The sequence below is a fragment of the Amblyomma mixtum genome, chromosome 5 (genome assembly GCF_055824585.1).
Source record: "Amblyomma mixtum isolate Tamu chromosome 5, ASM5582458v1, whole genome shotgun sequence".
Lineage (NCBI taxonomy): Eukaryota > Metazoa > Arthropoda > Arachnida > Ixodida > Ixodidae > Amblyomma > Amblyomma mixtum.
In genome coordinates this window covers 85626900-85645221 of record NC_143016.1, presented here as the reverse complement: position 1 = coordinate 85645221, position 18322 = coordinate 85626900, and the positions used below count along the sequence as shown (strand labels likewise).

At 45.0% G+C, this 18322-nt stretch overlaps 1 protein-coding gene and 1 pseudogene across 1 annotated transcript in view; both read left to right on the top strand.

Moving 5' to 3' along the window:
• Positions 1-9831, top strand: part of LOC149342878 (WASP homolog-associated protein with actin, membranes and microtubules-like) — a 32269-nt gene extending 22438 nt beyond the window's left edge. The window contains exons 10-12 of the mRNA XM_089545385.1: positions 1212-1493; positions 6378-6561; positions 6999-9831. Coding sequence (XP_089401511.1) covers positions 1212-1493; positions 6378-6561; positions 6999-7120 — 588 coding nt within the window. The 3' untranslated portion in view covers positions 7121-9831. The remainder of the gene's footprint in view (positions 1-1211; positions 1494-6377; positions 6562-6998) is intronic.
• Positions 9832-13214: 3383 nt separating this feature from the next.
• LOC149342877 (uncharacterized) lies at positions 13215-14244 on the top strand (annotated as a pseudogene).
• Positions 14245-18322: the final 4078 nt, after the last annotated feature.

Sequence of the window (18322 nt, the reverse complement as noted above, 5' to 3'; positions counted from 1 at the left end):
GAAGAGCCTGACATGTATGCTGAGAAAGGCTACTCGTTCTGGTGTTGTACTTTGACTGGAAGTGCATTATTCACTCATGAAATGATTGGTTCATAACAATATTAATTTGTAAAATTGCTTAGACATCCCACTGGAAATATGTTTCAGTGTATTAAAAGCATTGCTAAAAATTTTTTTTTTCCTGCATCAAAAACATTGTAGTCAGGTACAACTCACAAACGCAGCAGAAACTATCCTTCGAAAGAGGCCCCTCAGCCAGTGTTTTCAACTGTTTGTTATGACATTGCAATTACCTTATTATCTGGTGTATGAGTTGAATTTTTTTTTCTAGATTTTTAGTCTCTGCATCTTGCACTACGGCGCAACACATCCGATGAAAAATGACATGGTGCTGTGCACTATCTATTTGCTGTCACCAGTTACTCTTTTCAAAGGAAACTCAATGTGTAAAGGAGGAAAATTTAAGTTATTAAAATGTTATCTTATGGGTTGAATCATGTAATCTCGTCACAACTGGCAGCCGGTCCAGCCATGTTCTCGAAAGTTTCGATTTCGGCCTCGCTTCCGTTTGGCTTTACACGCGTTGTGCATTGTTGTTGCTCATTGTGACACCTCCTGTGAGGTGAAGGAGCTACGTTCCAAAATTTAAATTGAGTATTGTTGTATGTCTGCTGGAGAACGGGAACCGGGCTGCGGGGAGGCAGTTCGATGTGAGCAAAAAAATTATCCGGGACTGGTGGAAATCCGCAGGACCACTCTGGTCTATGAAGCCAACAAAAAAGGAAGGACCTCCGTAGGAGGAAGGCACGCTGGGGAGATCTCGAGGATCATTTGCACGTGGCAGCTACAAGGAATCCTCAGTACGTTTTTATAGAGCTTACTGAATGAACAGGTGCATGTTGTACACTGATGCGGCGTATGTGCAGTTTTTTTCTGAAGAACTTCCATTTCAAAAGGGGTGGTGGGGGGTTGGGGGGGAATGCAACTTATACTCTGGTGAGTCTTATATACCAGAAAAAGAGGGCAGTCCTTTTGCATCTGATAGTGTGACATCACACGTGCCTGGCAGGTTTGTGAGGCCGCGCGAAACAGGACAATAGACAGACGCACACAACACAGGCGCTAGTGTTGCATAATTGCACTAGTGGTGCATAATTGCACTAGTGGTGCATAATTGTGTGCCCCCGGGGGGGTTGCTGTCACCTGTGCAGAAATATCAGAATGACAAAAGGTGTGGTGAAGACCCGACTCTGGAGCCTGGTGAAGATGGGCAGTCCAGGACACCATCTCCCAGGAGCCCGAAACCGATTGCAAGGCATCGAAACGGACCTGCAGTGGAGAAGGCAAAAGCTATCAAACTCTCACCAGATGGTGCTGGGGAAAGTAACGGTGGTTGTTCGTCACCCCCGCTGCCCCCTCCACCACCACCACCTGTGCTACCTCCACCTCCACCGCCGCCTCCGCCACCACCACCACTGATGCCTGCCATGATGGTAATTGCGCATTCAACTCTTGTGCTCAGCTGGAGAAGCTGTTTTTTTTTCATCCAGTGTTCAGATCTCGGGTCGCATTTTCCTCTGAGGCAGCAGTTTGGCGAGCTGCTTGGAGAGGCAACTTTGAGCTGAGGTTTATGTGTATATTAAGGTTCGGGTTGGGTGGCCCTGGGTGGCTCAAGGCAGGATATAGACAACTGGGAGGTCTTCATTTATAGTGGACGTAACTCTGCTGATAATGGTGATAGTCAAAGAAGTACTGCTACAGAATGTTGAAGTCAAGGTAGCTGTGCACTTTACTTCGTCTGCGTAGATGACTGGTATAAAGCGTTGTAATGAACCTAGCTTATGACCTGTATTCATATCTTAAGTTTGTTTTAAAGATTGCACATGTTGAGTAAATGCCTTAAGAGCTCCAGCGGTGCAGCAAGTTGTGATTTTGGTATTATTGAGATGAGGCAAGTTGTATAAGTATTCAGTGTGGCATCTTGGCGACCGTGATATAACTATCGTATATACCCGCGTAATGAACCCACTTTTTTTCCCGAAAAATTGACTTCAAATTGGGGGGGGGGGTTCATTATGCGGGAAAAATTTTTTTTCGAAATTTTTCGGGCGATTAAATTTCATATCACAACATCGATAAAAAATGCAATCGCAGCCTTACCTCAATAGAAAGACCACGGATGCGATGTGAATAAAAAAATTTATTTCACACACTGCTTGGCTCGGTCTCGCATTATCACTCGGCCTCGCTCTCCGAGTCGAGGCTTTCGCTCGCGTCGCTTGCAACTTCGTCGTCGTCGTCATTGTCCCACAACGCGTCGCGTCTTCTGTGCCGTCCAAGCAGTTTGAGATTCCAGTTTTCTTGAAGCTGCGGACGATCACCTCGGGGGTAATTAAATTCCACGCTTCCAAAATTCATCGGCAAAGCATGTCGATGGTTGGCCTTCGTATCTTGCCAGTCGGTGTCAGGTCGTGGTTGCCACTGCCATCCACTCAGCGTACAGCCGCCGCACGTTGTCCTTAAATGGTTTGTTGACAGAGACGTCAAGTGGCTGCAGCACTGAGAGGTTAGGCCACCCGGAATTACGGTGATGTCTGTTCGCAGCTCGCTCAGCTCCAGCAATATGGCGGGTGGCTGACGTCCAAATGCGTTGTCTTTACTTTGTTTTACTGCCACTGCGCACAAACGGCGTTATGAGCAAGGTTTTGTTTTGCATTTGACAGATGGGGCTAAGCAACCAGATCCTTTAAGATCATCATCATCCTCGGCAAAAGCGCGCGGTCGCCAAGTTTCGTTTCCGCGTCACCTGCGCTCGTGTCTCCGGCATTTCTCTCCCATTAGACAATAATAATCATGCGATTATGGTAAAGGAAAGATGCAGCAATTGCCAGTCTCACGAGGAGGTCACCCGAGCTGCGCTATGAGCGAAGGGAAGAAGAGCCCTTGTGAAGGGCTCCAGAATACTTAGCTACCCCGCCTGTGTATCTCGCATTAAAAGAAGCTGGCTGCATCATGCCGCGATCTGTTGACTTTGTTATCGTCAGCAGTACCAGCCAATCGCACCGAGATAACGCGAGCATGCTCCAATATGGCCCTGAAGATCGGCACGCAGTTTTTACGCAAGAAAAAAAAAAGATTTTCGAGGCAAAAAGTAGTGGGCGGGGGTTCATTACGTGAGTGGGTTCATTACGCGAGTATATACGGTACTCAGAGAGCAGTTTTGGCATCATGAACAGTCACAATCAACCTGAAGGTTATTACTTTAGGGCTACTCTACTTGAATAAAGTGCTCTGCTACAGTTTATTTCTTCTTGAAGCTGAGCAAAATACCGTATTTACTCGCATAATAGGGTCACTTTTTTTTTTTTTTTTTCAGAAAATTCGGCTCAAAGTTCAGGGTGCACCTATTACGCCAAGTAAAATTTTTGAAAATTTTTTGACTCTGATTGTCGCGCTTTAATATACTGAACGTACTGTATAAACGCACATGTGTACGGGTCGCACCCTGTTTTCCCAAAGGAAATACTAAAAAAAAAAGATCCGTGTAAGGGCTGCACCCAAACTTTCCACGACCGACACGGGAATAGCCTTCGAAATGCATGTGCCGTGGCCTCCGTGATCAGCTTCAGCTGCGAATAACAGGGTGCTTGGTCGTGGAAGCCACGCATGTGCACACGAGCTTCCAAGTGCCGCCCACGGATGGTGCCAGAGGCAGCGGGTCATTATCATCATCGTCAACTTTTTTCTCCACCATAAGCTTCTGTTATCCATATCGGCACCAGCAGCGCCAGCAGCAATAACTTTCTGTGGCTCTCAAAGGCATGGCAGCCGTGGTAGCCTGTTAGTTCACCATAGTTGTGGCTTTCTTGTGCAGCCGCCGAGCGTTGCAATTTTATCACGACGGGCAAGCACCTTAAAGGTGCACTGAAGAGGAATCTGAACTTGTCTTTTTGCCGCAGGAACTCGATCTACACGTTCCTAGCTTTCTTAGAAACTTTGATTTATTGCCCTGTGTGGCCGATTTCCATAATTAAATCAAATTAACGTCCGGCTCCCGCCTTTCTTTTAAAATTCTCCCGCGTACGGTGGGCGGAGTCGACCAACGCGTGGAGCGCCTGTCACCCATTCCCGTGGCGGCTTGCCGCTCTGCCATCGGCGGAGTAATACATAGTAGTCCGTAGTAGCAAATAGTCTGCGCGTATTTTTATTTCTGCGGGCTTATTTTGCGGCTATATTATCTGCTAATGAAACTATTTATTCATGGAAACCTAAAAAACAAAATAAAGCGAAAGCAAAGCCTCCACGGAGCTGGCTGCAAGGCACTCCACGCGTTGGTCGACTCCGCCCACCGTACGAGGGAGAATTAAAAAAAAAAGGCGGGAGCCGGACGTTAATTCGATTTAATTAGGGAAATCGGCCACAGAGGGCAATAAGTCGCAGTTTTTAAGAATGCTAGGAACGTGTAGATCGAGTTCCCGCGGCAAAAAGACAAGTTCAGATTCCTCTTCAGTGCACCTTTAATAGCTACATGGCTGGGAGTTTGCTCTCGAACATGCGAGCGGCGGGCAGGAAATGTGATGCAACCGAGAAGTGCGGCAGTTGCGACTGCGGCGTGCCTGAATTTTTGTTTGTGTGTGACTCCAAGCGCCGAGGTTTTCGTGGGCTGAAGTCCAGAAGGTTTCCAGCTGTAGATGAAGCTTTCGAAACAGACATGTAAAGTCAGCATCCCTGAAAACTGTGTGCGTAATTCGGCATGCGCGGCTTTTCCACCCGATGTCATTGTACGTGCTGTGGGTCCGCAGCAGCTGTGACGGCAGCAACAGTAGTGAGGACTAGTAGTCGGTTCAGCAAAAACTTTGTTAAAATAAGCTTGGGTGTGGAATGTGCTTCTGTGTTTCTTTTTCTTTTTTTTTTTTCCACCTGAGATGGGGGAGGTGGGAGTGCGTCAGCTTGCAATCGTGTAAATACAGTATTGATCACAGCGCTAAGGTCGGGGTGCACCTGTTATGCGTGGAAATAAAAAAATCTGATTTTTCATGACCAAACTTGGGGTGCACCTATTATGCGAGTAAATACGGTACGTGACAATAGCTGGCTCCTTTATCCCTGTATCTTCCACCAGCGATTTTTGTGAAGATTGAGGGATTGTCACGAGTGAAGAAATTTATTGGTTGTGGTTAGCCTGCACAGATTTTATCACTCTCATATTGATCCTGACCATATACTAGTCTTTGCCAAAAGTATCGAGGCTGCACTATTTGCTTCTCACTCGTGGAGCCTTTATGATGGCCCTAAAAAAAAAAAAATCGACAGAGACACTGCTTACATGTGGGGACGCGAAAGCATTACTTTCCCTGGGTGCATTGACCCACCCACACATACACACTACCCACCTATCAGCCCCATTTCCTTGGTCCTCAGTTTCTTGAAAATGTGTGACTTGAATGCATTTTGCTGATTAAAAAAAAAAGCATAGTTTATGCTTATTTACTCAGTGCAGGCAAACAACATTAAGGCAGAAAGTTGTTGAGAAAGCTGCTGTCATAATCTTTTATTTTATTTTTTACGCAGATGGTGAAGCACATGACATTGATAAAGGGGCTAGTGGAGAGCAAAGCCCTTTTGACTTTTACTCAAGTGTTATAAGCGGCTTACTATTTTTTACTGCAAGCATACTTTTTTTCTCACAGTGCAATGAAGGTGCAGGTGACTTTAAACATTATTGCTATTCTTCTAGATGTTTAATAAATGATATGGCTTACCATTTCTAAATGACTGGCAACAGGAAGGTAACGGTGTAAGGAGCTTAAAAATGCTTTCAAGAATGTATGCTACTCTAGCTGTTCACTGCAGAGTACATTAAGGAAGGTATTCGCCAACTTTAATGTTCCGCATACATTAAGGAAAGTACTTCTTGTGACCCTACATGGAAAGTTGCTTTCATTTTCAGTACTGGGTCTCAAATGATGCGTGCAGTTTTTTTTTTTTTTTTCAAGGACTGCCATTGGTACTGCTTGAACATTTGAAGAAGACGAACATGAGTTGCGCTGTTCTGCGGGCAGGAAGTTCAAGAGTTTGAGAGTTTCACACTGACTTGTGCGCTAGAAGCATGCAGGGAGTGATGTAAGCTGTACAGGTGGTGCAGAGGTGAAGTGAAAGGTGAACATGTAAATTAGCAGTGCAGGTGAAATTACAGGGACATAAATAATTGGTTAATCCTTCCTGTTCTAATGCTGAACATTTAGTCATGTAACTAAGTTTGAGCTTGTGCAATAAAGCTACATTTTTGTTTATGCTGTGATCTCAAGCGTGCACATACTTTGCAAAATGCGTGTCAGTCGGAGTGCCCAGAAGGTTGCTGTGTACGATCATTGCAGCTACCAGCTGTCCCAAACTCCATTTCCTTGACGGTACTCAAGAAGCCTGGACCAAAGCCAGATTCACCAAAGAAGAACCGAGAGGAGCATAGTAAAACCATCGACCTGTCCGAAATCCTTGCCGCTCGCAACAAGCTAAAAAAGGCACCAGCTTTGGAGGACAGAGCAAAAAATGGCAACTCAGGTGAGTGTCCTAACATTCTCTTTTTACCTGTTGTGTCATTACTGCTGAAATGCTGTTATGTGATAAACAGCCTTTTATACAGCCCAAATATTTTTGTGCTATTAAATACGCAGCGTTGCATTGTCTGCAAAAAAATTTTGTGTGTGCTGACTTAGTCGTTGAATGCGTGCACTCATATTCTAAGTATGAAATTAAACTTTTTCTTCGAGATCTTGACAAAGGGTGTCAGAAACTTGCTTTGTGGGGTTTTAGGCTTATAATGTATCTAATGACAAAAATCAATTAATAAAGCTTAGTGACAAGTCTCTTTTGTTTGTGTCCAGAGCCTTTTTATGTGTCATAGCTGCTGTCGCTGATAAGTGGGAGGGTTGCTTGAGGTTTTTGTTAGAACAGCGTTCTAGCATTGCCGTTGCAATCTGCCTCTTTTTAATTTTCAGCAAATGGCCTTCAGTCCAAAGACTTTAGCGTCGCCCTTCGTGCAGCCCTGAAGAAAATCGACGTGGTCTCACATGGTGCTGAAGGCTCGGATGAAGAAAGTGAAAACAGCGACTTTGAATGATCATAGTTTCTGATAAACGAAAAAGGAGGGGGGGGGGGGGGGGAGGGTAAGAAAGGCTGGCATTTACATTCTCGAACCATAGTTCCGTCCCTGACCAGCTTTGCTGCGTGTGCTGCTTAAGCAGAAATATTTATCCGTCATATTTGCAAAGTTTTGGCCCTTCGATGCTCATGCAGTGTTGAGGAAATGATAAGCTATGGAAGCACTTTCATTGACACTGTGGAGCAGCATATTTGTTTTCTCTTGCTGCTCACTCCGTTAAGTGGAGTTAGGAATACTGAAAGAACTGTACTCACTCTTAATGTCTCACAAACCTTTCTCTTGTCTTCGAATGCAGCTTTAAGCCGACTCTAAGGATCTCCAGTTTTTGGGATGACAAAGTTGGGTATTGAATGTATTGCTGTTATCACATGTCTTTTATGGCTAGGCAGTGATCTTTAATCAGTGATCTCCGAGAGTCTTAAACGGCTTGATTACTGAAAGCGTGCAATTTTTTTGTTGTTACGACAGCGGTAACAATGATAGCATCAAACAGCCATGTATTAATCTTGCCTGGCATTGAAGGTTAATGTTGTGTGGCACTCTATGTAAATTTTCTTGTGTGTAGCCCTGTTGTTGGGTTAGAAACTTGAGTTTGTGTTACAGGCCTTTTTTTTTAGTGAGCAGTTTCCAACGAACAAAGTCACCTGGTTTTATCCTTGGAGGGTTCCTGCTTTGCTCAAGAAGAAATGCTAGTTCTCAGCGTTTTTATTTAATACTGCAATATTGAGAGCTAGAAGGTGTGTTGGGAGCATCCGATTTTGGTCCGGTTTAGTTGGAACTTGTTGCATAATTTAGAATCAAAGTATTTAAGTGAAAAATAGAATGCATTATGTTTACTCTTACTTGCTTGTTTGTATGTCTTGCAGGCCTTGGTTTTTAGAGATTAAATCTACATAGTCATTAGATTGCTTTGTATATTGCATCATTCTTGGTGAATGTTGAACTGTTTGTGTTTTGTGCTGAGTGTAACGTGCAAGTGTTTAGTTTTAGGAACAGGTGTGTTTTGCTTTAACTAGGTGGTAAAATTTTTAATTTCTCAATTTTTAAAGCCACGAGTGTAGAATTGGGAACTGCCAGGTTGATTTTCATGAGGCCATGTTGTAACTGGAACTGTACTGTTGCCATTCTTTTTAGTTGTTGCATCAACGGTCTTGCTGTGTTTATCATGAAAATTTATTTATGTGGCTTGCCTGGTTTGGTTGTGGGCTCACAGTGCTGAGGATGTATAAATTGTTGTTGCATTTGCCCACTTTTGTCAGTATCAGTTGTCACTGCCCAAACTGTACTGGTTGGACAGTTCCTTTTGAGGTGTTTGGGGAAGAGTATGTACTCTCCTCGAATGGACACGAAAACTAGTTTTTGGGCATTGGTAGCTGTGATTGTTAAGTTGCGGAATTCTTGGCTATTTGATTTCTTTTCTTAACCTGTTTGCTGCACATTTTTTCTTAATTACAATAGCGCTGTAATTGTATTTGCAACACTGATTTGATTCAGGCAAGCAGTTCTAATTATTTCATTGTTCAGGATTTCAGCTATTTGTGCCCGTTCGCAATCAGTAAAACCACATTTGAGTGTTATGAACTATCCACACTTCCTCAGAGTTCTTGTTGACTAACTTGAACGATGCTGTAGTGGCGTGCAATAATGTTGGTTATATTGGGGAAACTATGCGATCACCTTCTGTGGGCAATAAGCCTTTTTGTGAAATCTGTGGTGTTCCTTCTGTTTTCTGTTGCTGTTGCATTGTAAACTGAGCTGCGTTGTGCTGAGTTTTCTTGTTGCTTTTGGTGTTTTTCTGGTACTAATTCTTTAGTTCATATTCGTGTTATGTTATACAGTTTTTTGTTGTGGCTAGCTAATGGTAAAAAAAGTCCTGGTGCTTTTCACGTGTGCATGTGAATGTGGTAGGCGCATTCACTGGCCTCAGAAAAACATTTAATGCTGGTTGTGCACTATCAACTCCTTTGCAAATATAAATGCGTGTCTTTTAATTCCCAAATTTCTACTGCTGTTTATGTCCATATACTGTATAATCTCATGTAAGGGCTGCACCCCCTGTTTTGGACTAGATAAATGAGAAAAAATATGGTTATATATTTTTTTTTTTTGTGTATGGGTTGCGCCTTCAAAATTCACACCAGATTTTAAAAAAAAGGTGGGGTCCTTACATGGGTTTATGTGGTACTATGTGACTGGCTGTAAAGGATAGCTTGTATTTGTGCCAATAAGGGCAAACCACAATGACCTTGGTACAGGAACGTGACTGTTATCACAAGGCGTTCTTGCATTTGGGCGGGGCACGATGATGCCATCTAGATTAGCAAAATGGAAGGTGAACATGTTTGTTGATGTACTCTTGGACTGAACATTCAGAGGCTAAATTTTGTCCCTGACACATGTGCTTGGTTGCTTTGAGACAACGCCTGCAGGTATATCTGTGGGGAATGTTTGACTGCGTATGCTGACATTCTCGTCAAGTTGGTGCTCTGGGGCGCCGAATTACAAGGTTATGAAGGCTGTGATCGCCACTGTGGCAATGCTGACACTGTGCTATGTCCTTACACTTGCTGCAATGCACTGTGTGCACCTTTTAAAACTTTAAATGTTTGGAGAGACTTATATTTTTGCTTTTTTGCATAATAAAGCATGTTTCATTTCTCGCCCAATAAGGTGCTACTCTTTTGAAGTGTTAAGTGTGGATTTTGGTGACAATTGAGGCAGTAGGCCACATCAGTTTCAGACTGGCTTGTATTGAGTTGAAATTGAAATTGGTTTTTGAGGAAAGGAAATGTTGCAATATCTGTCTCTCATATTTCGGTGAAGAGCTGTACTGCACCAAGAGAGAAAGGCGGGAGTGAAAGAAGAAAGGGAAAAGGGAGGAAGAGATGCTGTAGTGGAGGTCTCTGGAATAATTTTGACCACCTGGTGATCTTTAACCTGCACTGACATCACACCGTGCCTTTTGCATTTCGCCTCCTTCGAAACACTGCCGCCATGGTCCGGTTGGAACCCAGGAACTCCGGCTCAGTATTTGACTTTATGTCCGGCTCAGTAGCTGAGCACCCTAACCACTGAGATACCGCGGCGGGTCTTGGAATGAGTTCAGGTAAGCATTATGCAACATACCATTGTTTGCTATTACGGTTTCAAGTGAGGGACAGTTTCAGGGGCTCAAGAGTAATTATCGTAGTTGTGATAGTGAATCTGTGGAACAGAACACAGTGTCCTAGCATAGGTCTTTTGATCAAACCTGATTCTTTAGTCTCAGTTTCTGAAAGATTAACAGGTGTTTCTATTCTCTCTTTGTTGGCTGTACTCGGGTGAGATTGTAAATTGCATCACAAATGACGCTTGAGTCTCAGGCTACGCATACACCATTACGGCTGCAGCGGCAGGTATTGGTATGTGCAGTGTCACTTATTAAGTTAGTGAACTCTTTAATGTTTTTGACGAGCACTGCTAAAGAAGTGAATATTTTCAAATCTTTGTCAGCTTTGTGAAGTAACTGGGAGTGTAGCAAAATAAAGGGTGAGCAAGGTGTACTATTGTCTGCTTGGCAGGCAGTATGGTGAATAGTTTTGGTTTAGAGTATTTATGATGATTTCTACTGATGACGCTACGGGGAACCTGTGTTGCCAGAAGGTGTCACAGTTGTTTGCAGCCATGGGCAGTATCGAAGATATGTCATTAATTTAACAGCCACCTGTCACGGTGGTCAGTTTGCTTGCAATCCTGTGGAAAGATTGTGATGACGCTACAAGGTCACTTGACCTAGGTGGCCCACTTAGGCTGCTGCTCTAGGAAATTTTCGCTCGCAACACCGATGAAGACACCGCCACTGGATTTTCTGTACAATAGGAACCTTACCACTATCGCATTAAATCTTATAAACAACAGAAATCGGCAAGATATGTTTTGCCTAATAAAAGCTTTTAGCCCCTTTTTTTATCGTTGTTTTCCTTGCATTTAACAAAAAGTTCACCTTCAAACGTCTAATTATACTGTAGTGGTGGGGAAATGACTGTTCGGCTTTCCCAAACGCATGGGGCTTGTATCTTTTAGCACAGGGTAAGGGCAGAGGCAACTAGTAATTACTGCAGTAAAAAACGAACAGCATCGGAAAAAGAGTTTAAAGTTTATTCGTATGTAGTCAAATGCTCAGAGACCGGTTCGCATGAAGACCATTAGCTTTAAAAACGATTTTGGTTTGGTTTGGTTTGTTGGGGTTTAACGTCCCAAAGGAACTCGGGCTATGAGGGACGCCGTAGTGAAGGGCTCCGGAAATTTCGACCACCTGGGGTTCTTTAACGTGCACTGACATCGCACAGCACACGGGCCTCTAGAATTTCGCCTTCATCGAAATTCGGCCGCCGCGGCCGGGATCGAACCCGCGTCTTTTGGGTCAGCAGCCGAGCGCCGTAACCACTGAGCCACCGCGGCGGGTAAAAAACGATTTTGCTAGGCTGCTTATGGAAGTGATCGTTTCAAAGTTATCATGGCCTCATTCCAATGCTAAAGGTTTAACGAAACCAGCTGTGCCGACAGTGGAGTTAAAAAAAAAAATAGCGAAGCCGTGTGGCCGGATTCCTTAAAACCCTTTCAAATAGTGTGCTGCATCAAATACACTGAAAATTCTAGAAAGCACAGAGAAATTTCTTACCTTAGCAAAGCTTTGTTACCAGCTTTATCAATAATATTGGTGATTTTAGTGGTGTATCGACGATAGAGCATTCATTAAATATCTGCATCAGAAAACAATTTTGGTTCGGTACCTTGCACAGCTATCGGAAATGCAATTTTTGAGGGTATCCGTATCGAAGACAATTTTTTGAGGTATCGTGCCCAGCCCTGGTTGAGTGCGTTTCAGAAAACTGCCGGTGCTGGCAGCGTGCTGTGAAATCGAGGCTGCCTTCAAAACGGTGAGTCGTGCTTGACGTGATTTATGCACATTTCGCTCAGGAACTATAAGGCGTAAGGAAGCAAAAGTTTGCTGCGAATTTCAATCCATTCCTTTTACATGACTGGTACCAGGTTGAATAGCCTAAGTCTATGTTTCTGTGAAAAAAACAAAAAAACACACACACTAATGAGTGGCAAATTTTATCGCACAGAAAGGAAAAATAATGTACATATATTTTTGTTCAAAGCACAATTTTGGTTCCAGTTGATTAAAATAACAGTCTATACTCTCATACAGAATTTTAACAATCTGCATTTAGTGGATTTTAAGAAAAAAGGCACAATTGTAGGAAAATAAATATACTGCAGAAAATTCCAAGTAATCTTGAGCTCTAATGCAAGCTTCATCTATTTAGAGGGATGCTAGCAAATTTCATAGCCACAGCTTCTATTACAACCACTCTACAGCCAACTTCCGAAAACCATTCCAAAATCTCGTCTGCTCATGGCATGAGCGGCGCCCGATGGTGGTGTGACATCACGTGTCGGTGACGTCACCCGTTCGTCACCGGTCACCCGTACGCCGCCGTGATCGTAACGTCACTATCACGTGACGCCACTATGACTCCCTGCGTCGTCTCCTGTAAGTGAGCGAGCTTCAAAATTCACCCCTGCTGCATTTTGCTCCCAAAGCCTATGAAAAGCCAACCAGATGGTAACCGATCTCTTACGTGCACCTTAGCACAGATCGGCATTGGCGGTGCCTACGGCAGTGATCCGTAGGCACTGCCGATGGCCGTGGCAGGCCAGGTGCCCCCGCCACCCTCATGCCCGCACATCGGAGACATAAACTAAGTTCAGCGCTGACGAGGCCGTCATCGTTAAAGGGACACTGAGGAGAAGTTGAAGAAAAACGCCACTCATACTGACAACAAAGCTCTTGTAACGTAGAAAAGAGCAAGAACCAAAATACAGGTATCGCCGCCACAGGCCAAACTCGCAAGTACAAGCGTGATGAGATCATAGGACAAAACAGTGAACCAACACCAGGAAACGAGAAACCATGAATCACTGAGGCGCAGCCAATGCCGTGGCCGCCGCGATCTGCTCCGACGGCGCGCCGTTGCTCCGGCCGTCCCATTCGGCGCCTCGCCCAGCAGAAGAGTGTAATGCTGCTAGTTCCCTAAAACGCCGCGAGGTGGCGGTCTTAGCCTAAGCAGCAAGCGGCGCTCGCCCGGCCGGCACTGCCTGCATTTTCAGCCGCTGCACCAGCTTTGTTGGCGCGCTTCAACGCTGAATGCCTCCGAATACGCAGGCAGTTTTTTTCTGACTCTTTCCTGAAGTGACAAAGAAGTTGAGGTACATTGTTAAACAGTTTCGAATGTCTTCTGCATGCAGCTTTTGTGGTAATTTAAGAGTTGATGGAGGCAAAACATGCTTTCACCTACATGTCGTCTAAATTGCATGCCATCGCGCTGAGTTTTTTCTTCACATCCTTGAAAGCGATGCGTCGTGAGTGCCCACTCGTTCACCTACTCCACCCATGAAGTGCAACCAAAAAGCGACCACTTTGCTTTATGTTAAGGCTATAATAACTGAGTGGCAACAATGCCATGATTTGAAAATTTTGCAATACATTGCAGAATGTCTACGTCGGGATCATGGTCGGGATACTTATATGGGCATTTTCTATTTTACTGCAGCGGCCGCCATCAGGTATCCCAAATGCCAGCATTGCTTTCATAGCAGGGTTCGTGGCGAGAGCTCTTGAAGAACGTAGAAGGTGCAGCTCCTGGCCTGCCCTCCACCAGTTGGATGGGTCTAGTCCGTTGCTGGCTAATTAGCCTACGGTCAAGGGGGGGATTAACCTACCCAAAATCAGAGTTCGTCAGTGTTCTGGTGGCCACTAAGAAGGCTATTGATATTGCCACGCCGCATATAAACATAAGCAACGTGCGGCAGCAGCTGGCTGCAGCTATTACTTTCGAGGATCCGGCAGTGCTCCCTTTTTGTTTGCAAAGCAAGGGAGGACCACGCCGCAAGCACAGTATCTGTGGTGTTCGATAATTTCGTGAGGCCACTCGTATCTAACATAGGAGCTACTGTCACAGACTAGGGCAGCATATACCGCAAAAAAAAAGCTCGCCAGCAAGCCGCTCCACAGGAAAGTGCTCCGTGTTTAGAATGAACACTATGCGAGAAACATTATAGATCTGGTTTAATGTGCGTAAATAAAGCATTGCGTATCCCATGTATTTCCAAATAATTTTATTTGTCCTCCTTTTTGCTTGCAGCGCGCGAGAAAAAAAAATGTAAATGCTCCTCGGTTCAGGCTATATGCGCCAAAAAACCTTATGCATTGCAATCTGTTGTGCACGGCCCTGCCCAACATTCGACTGGCAAAAAGGAATTGAGTGATATCTAAAAGCGCCGAAAGCAAACGTTTATTCGATGCATTAAAGTTCAAATCAAATACCATTGCTACACAGGAAAACCGACAGAACTCTAATCTCTGTATATAATTTAAGGCTCTAAACTAATGTTTACATGAATAGCAAAATTAAAATTGACCACTGTGCTCAAATGTACGAATAAAAAACGCTCTTAGGACGATCTGCTTTATCTCGGTCCTAAGTCTGCTTCCGAATTTAGGAAGATATTATACCAGCAAGCTACCTTGTTCTTTGCCGGCGCTCCTGTGCGGTAATTTTCTAGCGCGCATCGCACACAGGCCTGCGACAACTGCGTTTTCGCGGTCTACGCACGACCGCCTCAGGGAAAGCGCGCATGGGGTAAGCGCGCCACCGTGCGGCAAGAGGAGCGGTCGCACCGCTCTCTCAAATTACGCTCTCTACGTGCGAATGGGATGGCCGGAGCAAAAGCGCGCCTCGATCGCGGAGGCCACGCCAATGCATGCGCAAATCTCCTTGACGTCGCCAGATGGCGCCACGTGCCCGGCTGCTACGCGCGCTCCTGAAGCATCGGGACAAATCAGCGCCTGTTTTCCGGCGGTAGGCGGGCTCCCGGTATTCCGCTAGCGGTAACAAGGTACACGGTATGCTAAATGTGTCTATTTGCGAGAACTTCGTTGACGACTTCGAGAACGAGATTCATCGTAACGCTGGCAAAACGCCAGTGCAAACGTAATCAAAGCGACTGTAGCGACGGCCGCAATAGCCGATAGATGCCTTCAACGTGCGGCCGGCGGTTGCTTTCTTTTCGGCTGCTGCTAGGCCGCACTGCTGGCAGCCAGAAATCACGGAGTCTGCGTTACGTCATGTGCACGTCATGTTTCACGTTTCTTAGTCCTGTGTCGTCATAGGCGAATCCCAAGTTTGAATCAGAGCGGCGGGAAAAACTTTTTCAACTTCGAATCCAAATTTCTTAGAAATAAATGCATCTTTCGCTGCCGGCCAAGTGGCCTTTTTTGCCTTTAAAAGATGCTTCACCACTAATACACATATTTTGTGGTGAAGCCAGTACAAGTAATGCGAAAGGGGAGAAGTTTTGAGATGTTTATTTTTTTTTCTAAGTTAAGCGTCAAGTAAAGCTGAATATTTGACAAAAAAGATAGATAAATTAAAGGAAGAGGAATTCGACCAGGAATAACAGAAGTGTCTGCTCTGTACAGGGCGCAATATTCACTTCCATCATGCAATCGCAGGCGTTGGGGATGCTGTGCCGCTCGTCTTCAGCGCTTTTTAGGAAACGTTACCAGCTGATGCCACCTCACTCATACGAAAGTTTCTAGGCGACGTTGCTGGGGTTCGCGCAAACCTACCGTTGCGCTAAGTCCTTGCTTCTTGGATGCTGTCTTGTGCACGTATCTTTTTGTTATTAGTGCGAAAAAACTGCAGACGTACCAACCTTGAGCAATAATCTTGTCATCTTGTCTTGTGCTCCGAACTGACCCGAGTTACTCGGATAAGCTCAGGCAAGTTCGGAGGAGCGTCGCGCAAGCTGTAGCCAATGGGAGGAGGGCGTCGTGCCACATAGGTCACGTAACCTAGTGACATCATCACAACCTGCCCTGGCAGGTGGGAGTTAAAGTAATGACTGGTGAGAGGTTGCTTGGGAAGAGCAACATGGGTCGCACAATCCCTACCGGTGGCTGTTATAGAAACGGCCACCTGCCAGTGTAGTGCGCCACTGCGCTGGTAGTGGTTTGAGGACTCGGCGCCATCTGTGAATGTTAAGTAGACAATCACCAATTATGCATATATGGGTATTAACCCACTAAAGCTCTCGCATCATACCCTCAAGGCTGAGCTTAAGTGTCCCTTCCAATTGAAGAATAAACACCTGCGTTCGCACGTCTACTCCGTTCAACTATGTTAAACCCCTACCGCTTTTTTTTTTTCCTAAATGGGGTCACTACTTATGAATACCGTATGTAGTTTTAGGACTTTTTGCTTAAATGCGGCTGTCAAAAGGACGGGGCAAAGAATTCGATGTTTATCAGTTTAGCTGAGAACTGTGAAGTTTTCTGTAGAATATAGATATGCTGGGAACTATTTTTTCATCGAAAAAAAAAAATGTTCAAGCAAGACTTTGCCCATAAGCAGAACGTCCATACGCATCAACCCCCCCCCCCCCCCTCCCCCTTTCCCCCGCCTATACCACCGTTAAATCCGCCTCTGTGAAGGACGAAAACCTGTCCTAGCGGTCTCCAAACACCTCTGTCTTACGTCACTGGCAGCTACACTCTTCATACGTATGCCTTCCAACGTCTTTCCACCTGACTTTCGGCCTGCGTTTTCCTTTCTTTGGTATTCGCTTCGACAGAGTGAATGCCACGAATCGATATTTTTTATTAATTCATGCTTCGTAATTTCCACCATTTAAGGTTGCAGCTACCATTTCTATTTTAATTTCTCGCTGTGGTATATTTACTTCCTTTTCAAGCCGTTTTGTTAGCACCTAAAGGGACGGAAAGAACGTCGACTTGCTACGGTCCATGCATCGTGTGTAGCTGGATAGAAATGCTGCGCTGCATAGAGTTAGATCAGTTAATGGTTGGGAACTCCGATAATTACCCTGAGTGTCCACTGATCGAAAACCAGACCTGTGTGACTTGACCAAGGCCATTGTGGTTAAGCTAGTCAAGTTGCAATCACGTAAATAAGGCGCGTTGTGTGACGAAAATGTAATAGGGAAAGCGCTCACTTATCAAGCAGTGATAGCCATGCCAGGCTAGCCAGGATAGCCAGGCTTAATATTTAGGTCTTCATTGTCGGCCTGACTACGCTCGCTGCAGGACAAACGCCTTCCATATATCTCCAATTACCCTGTCCTGTGGAAACCGCGGCCACCTTATTCCCGCAAACTTCTAAATCTCATCCGCCAACCTGACTCTCTGCTGCCCCCTGCCAAGCCTGGCTTCTCTTGAAATCCAGTCCGTTACCCTTAAGGACGACCGGTTATCTTGACTTCCCAATAAATGCCCTGCCCAAACCCATTTCTTCTTCTTGACTTTGACTAGAATGTCATTAACCCGCGTTTGTTCCCCAACCCATTCTCCTCTCTTTCTGTCTCTTAACTTTCGCCGCGTGCCAAATGGGCATCGTTAGGACCGCTTAAAATAACGGCGCTGCTTAAACTGGCGTTACCACGGTATTTGCGGAATGCTCCGTGTATCAGAAGAGTGCGAATGATGGGGTTTGTGACAGCGCCTTTAAATATTTATTGTGCGCGATGATCTCAGGTCTAGGCAAGCGTAAACATTGGTGCGGTTACGAAATACTGCAGGTGGGTATTTTACATCTTCCAGCGAGAATTTTGTCGTGATATATGTGCTGCTAGCGTTCGCAACTGTCGGTCAAACTGCCGCTCGAGTGGTTCCTTTCGTACGAGGCTGCTGACAGTCTTGCTAGTGAAGTTTTGACACTTAATTATAAGTACCGGAACGTTCCCTCTCGACAGCTATTGAAACATAAAGGAGACTGGCTGAATAACCGTATTTTCGCAGTTGTAACCACCGCGCGAGCCTCAGTTTTTTCTTCTCTTGCGTTCTGCTGGCCAAACTGTTGCGAAACGTATTCTTTTCTCTCTGCCATACTTGTACAAGGTTACAAGGTCAACATCCTTCGCTGCGTGCAGGGCCTCTACCTTGAAAAAAGCTATCTACACTAGAAGCTAGTGGGTCGGCAAGCGACTAGGTGAAGCTTCAGTAATGCGGGAGTAAATTGCTCACTGGCATCAACCCAAGCGCAGCTACAAACAAAAGCCTCCACAGAAACTTCGTTGTTAAAGAAAAATTCG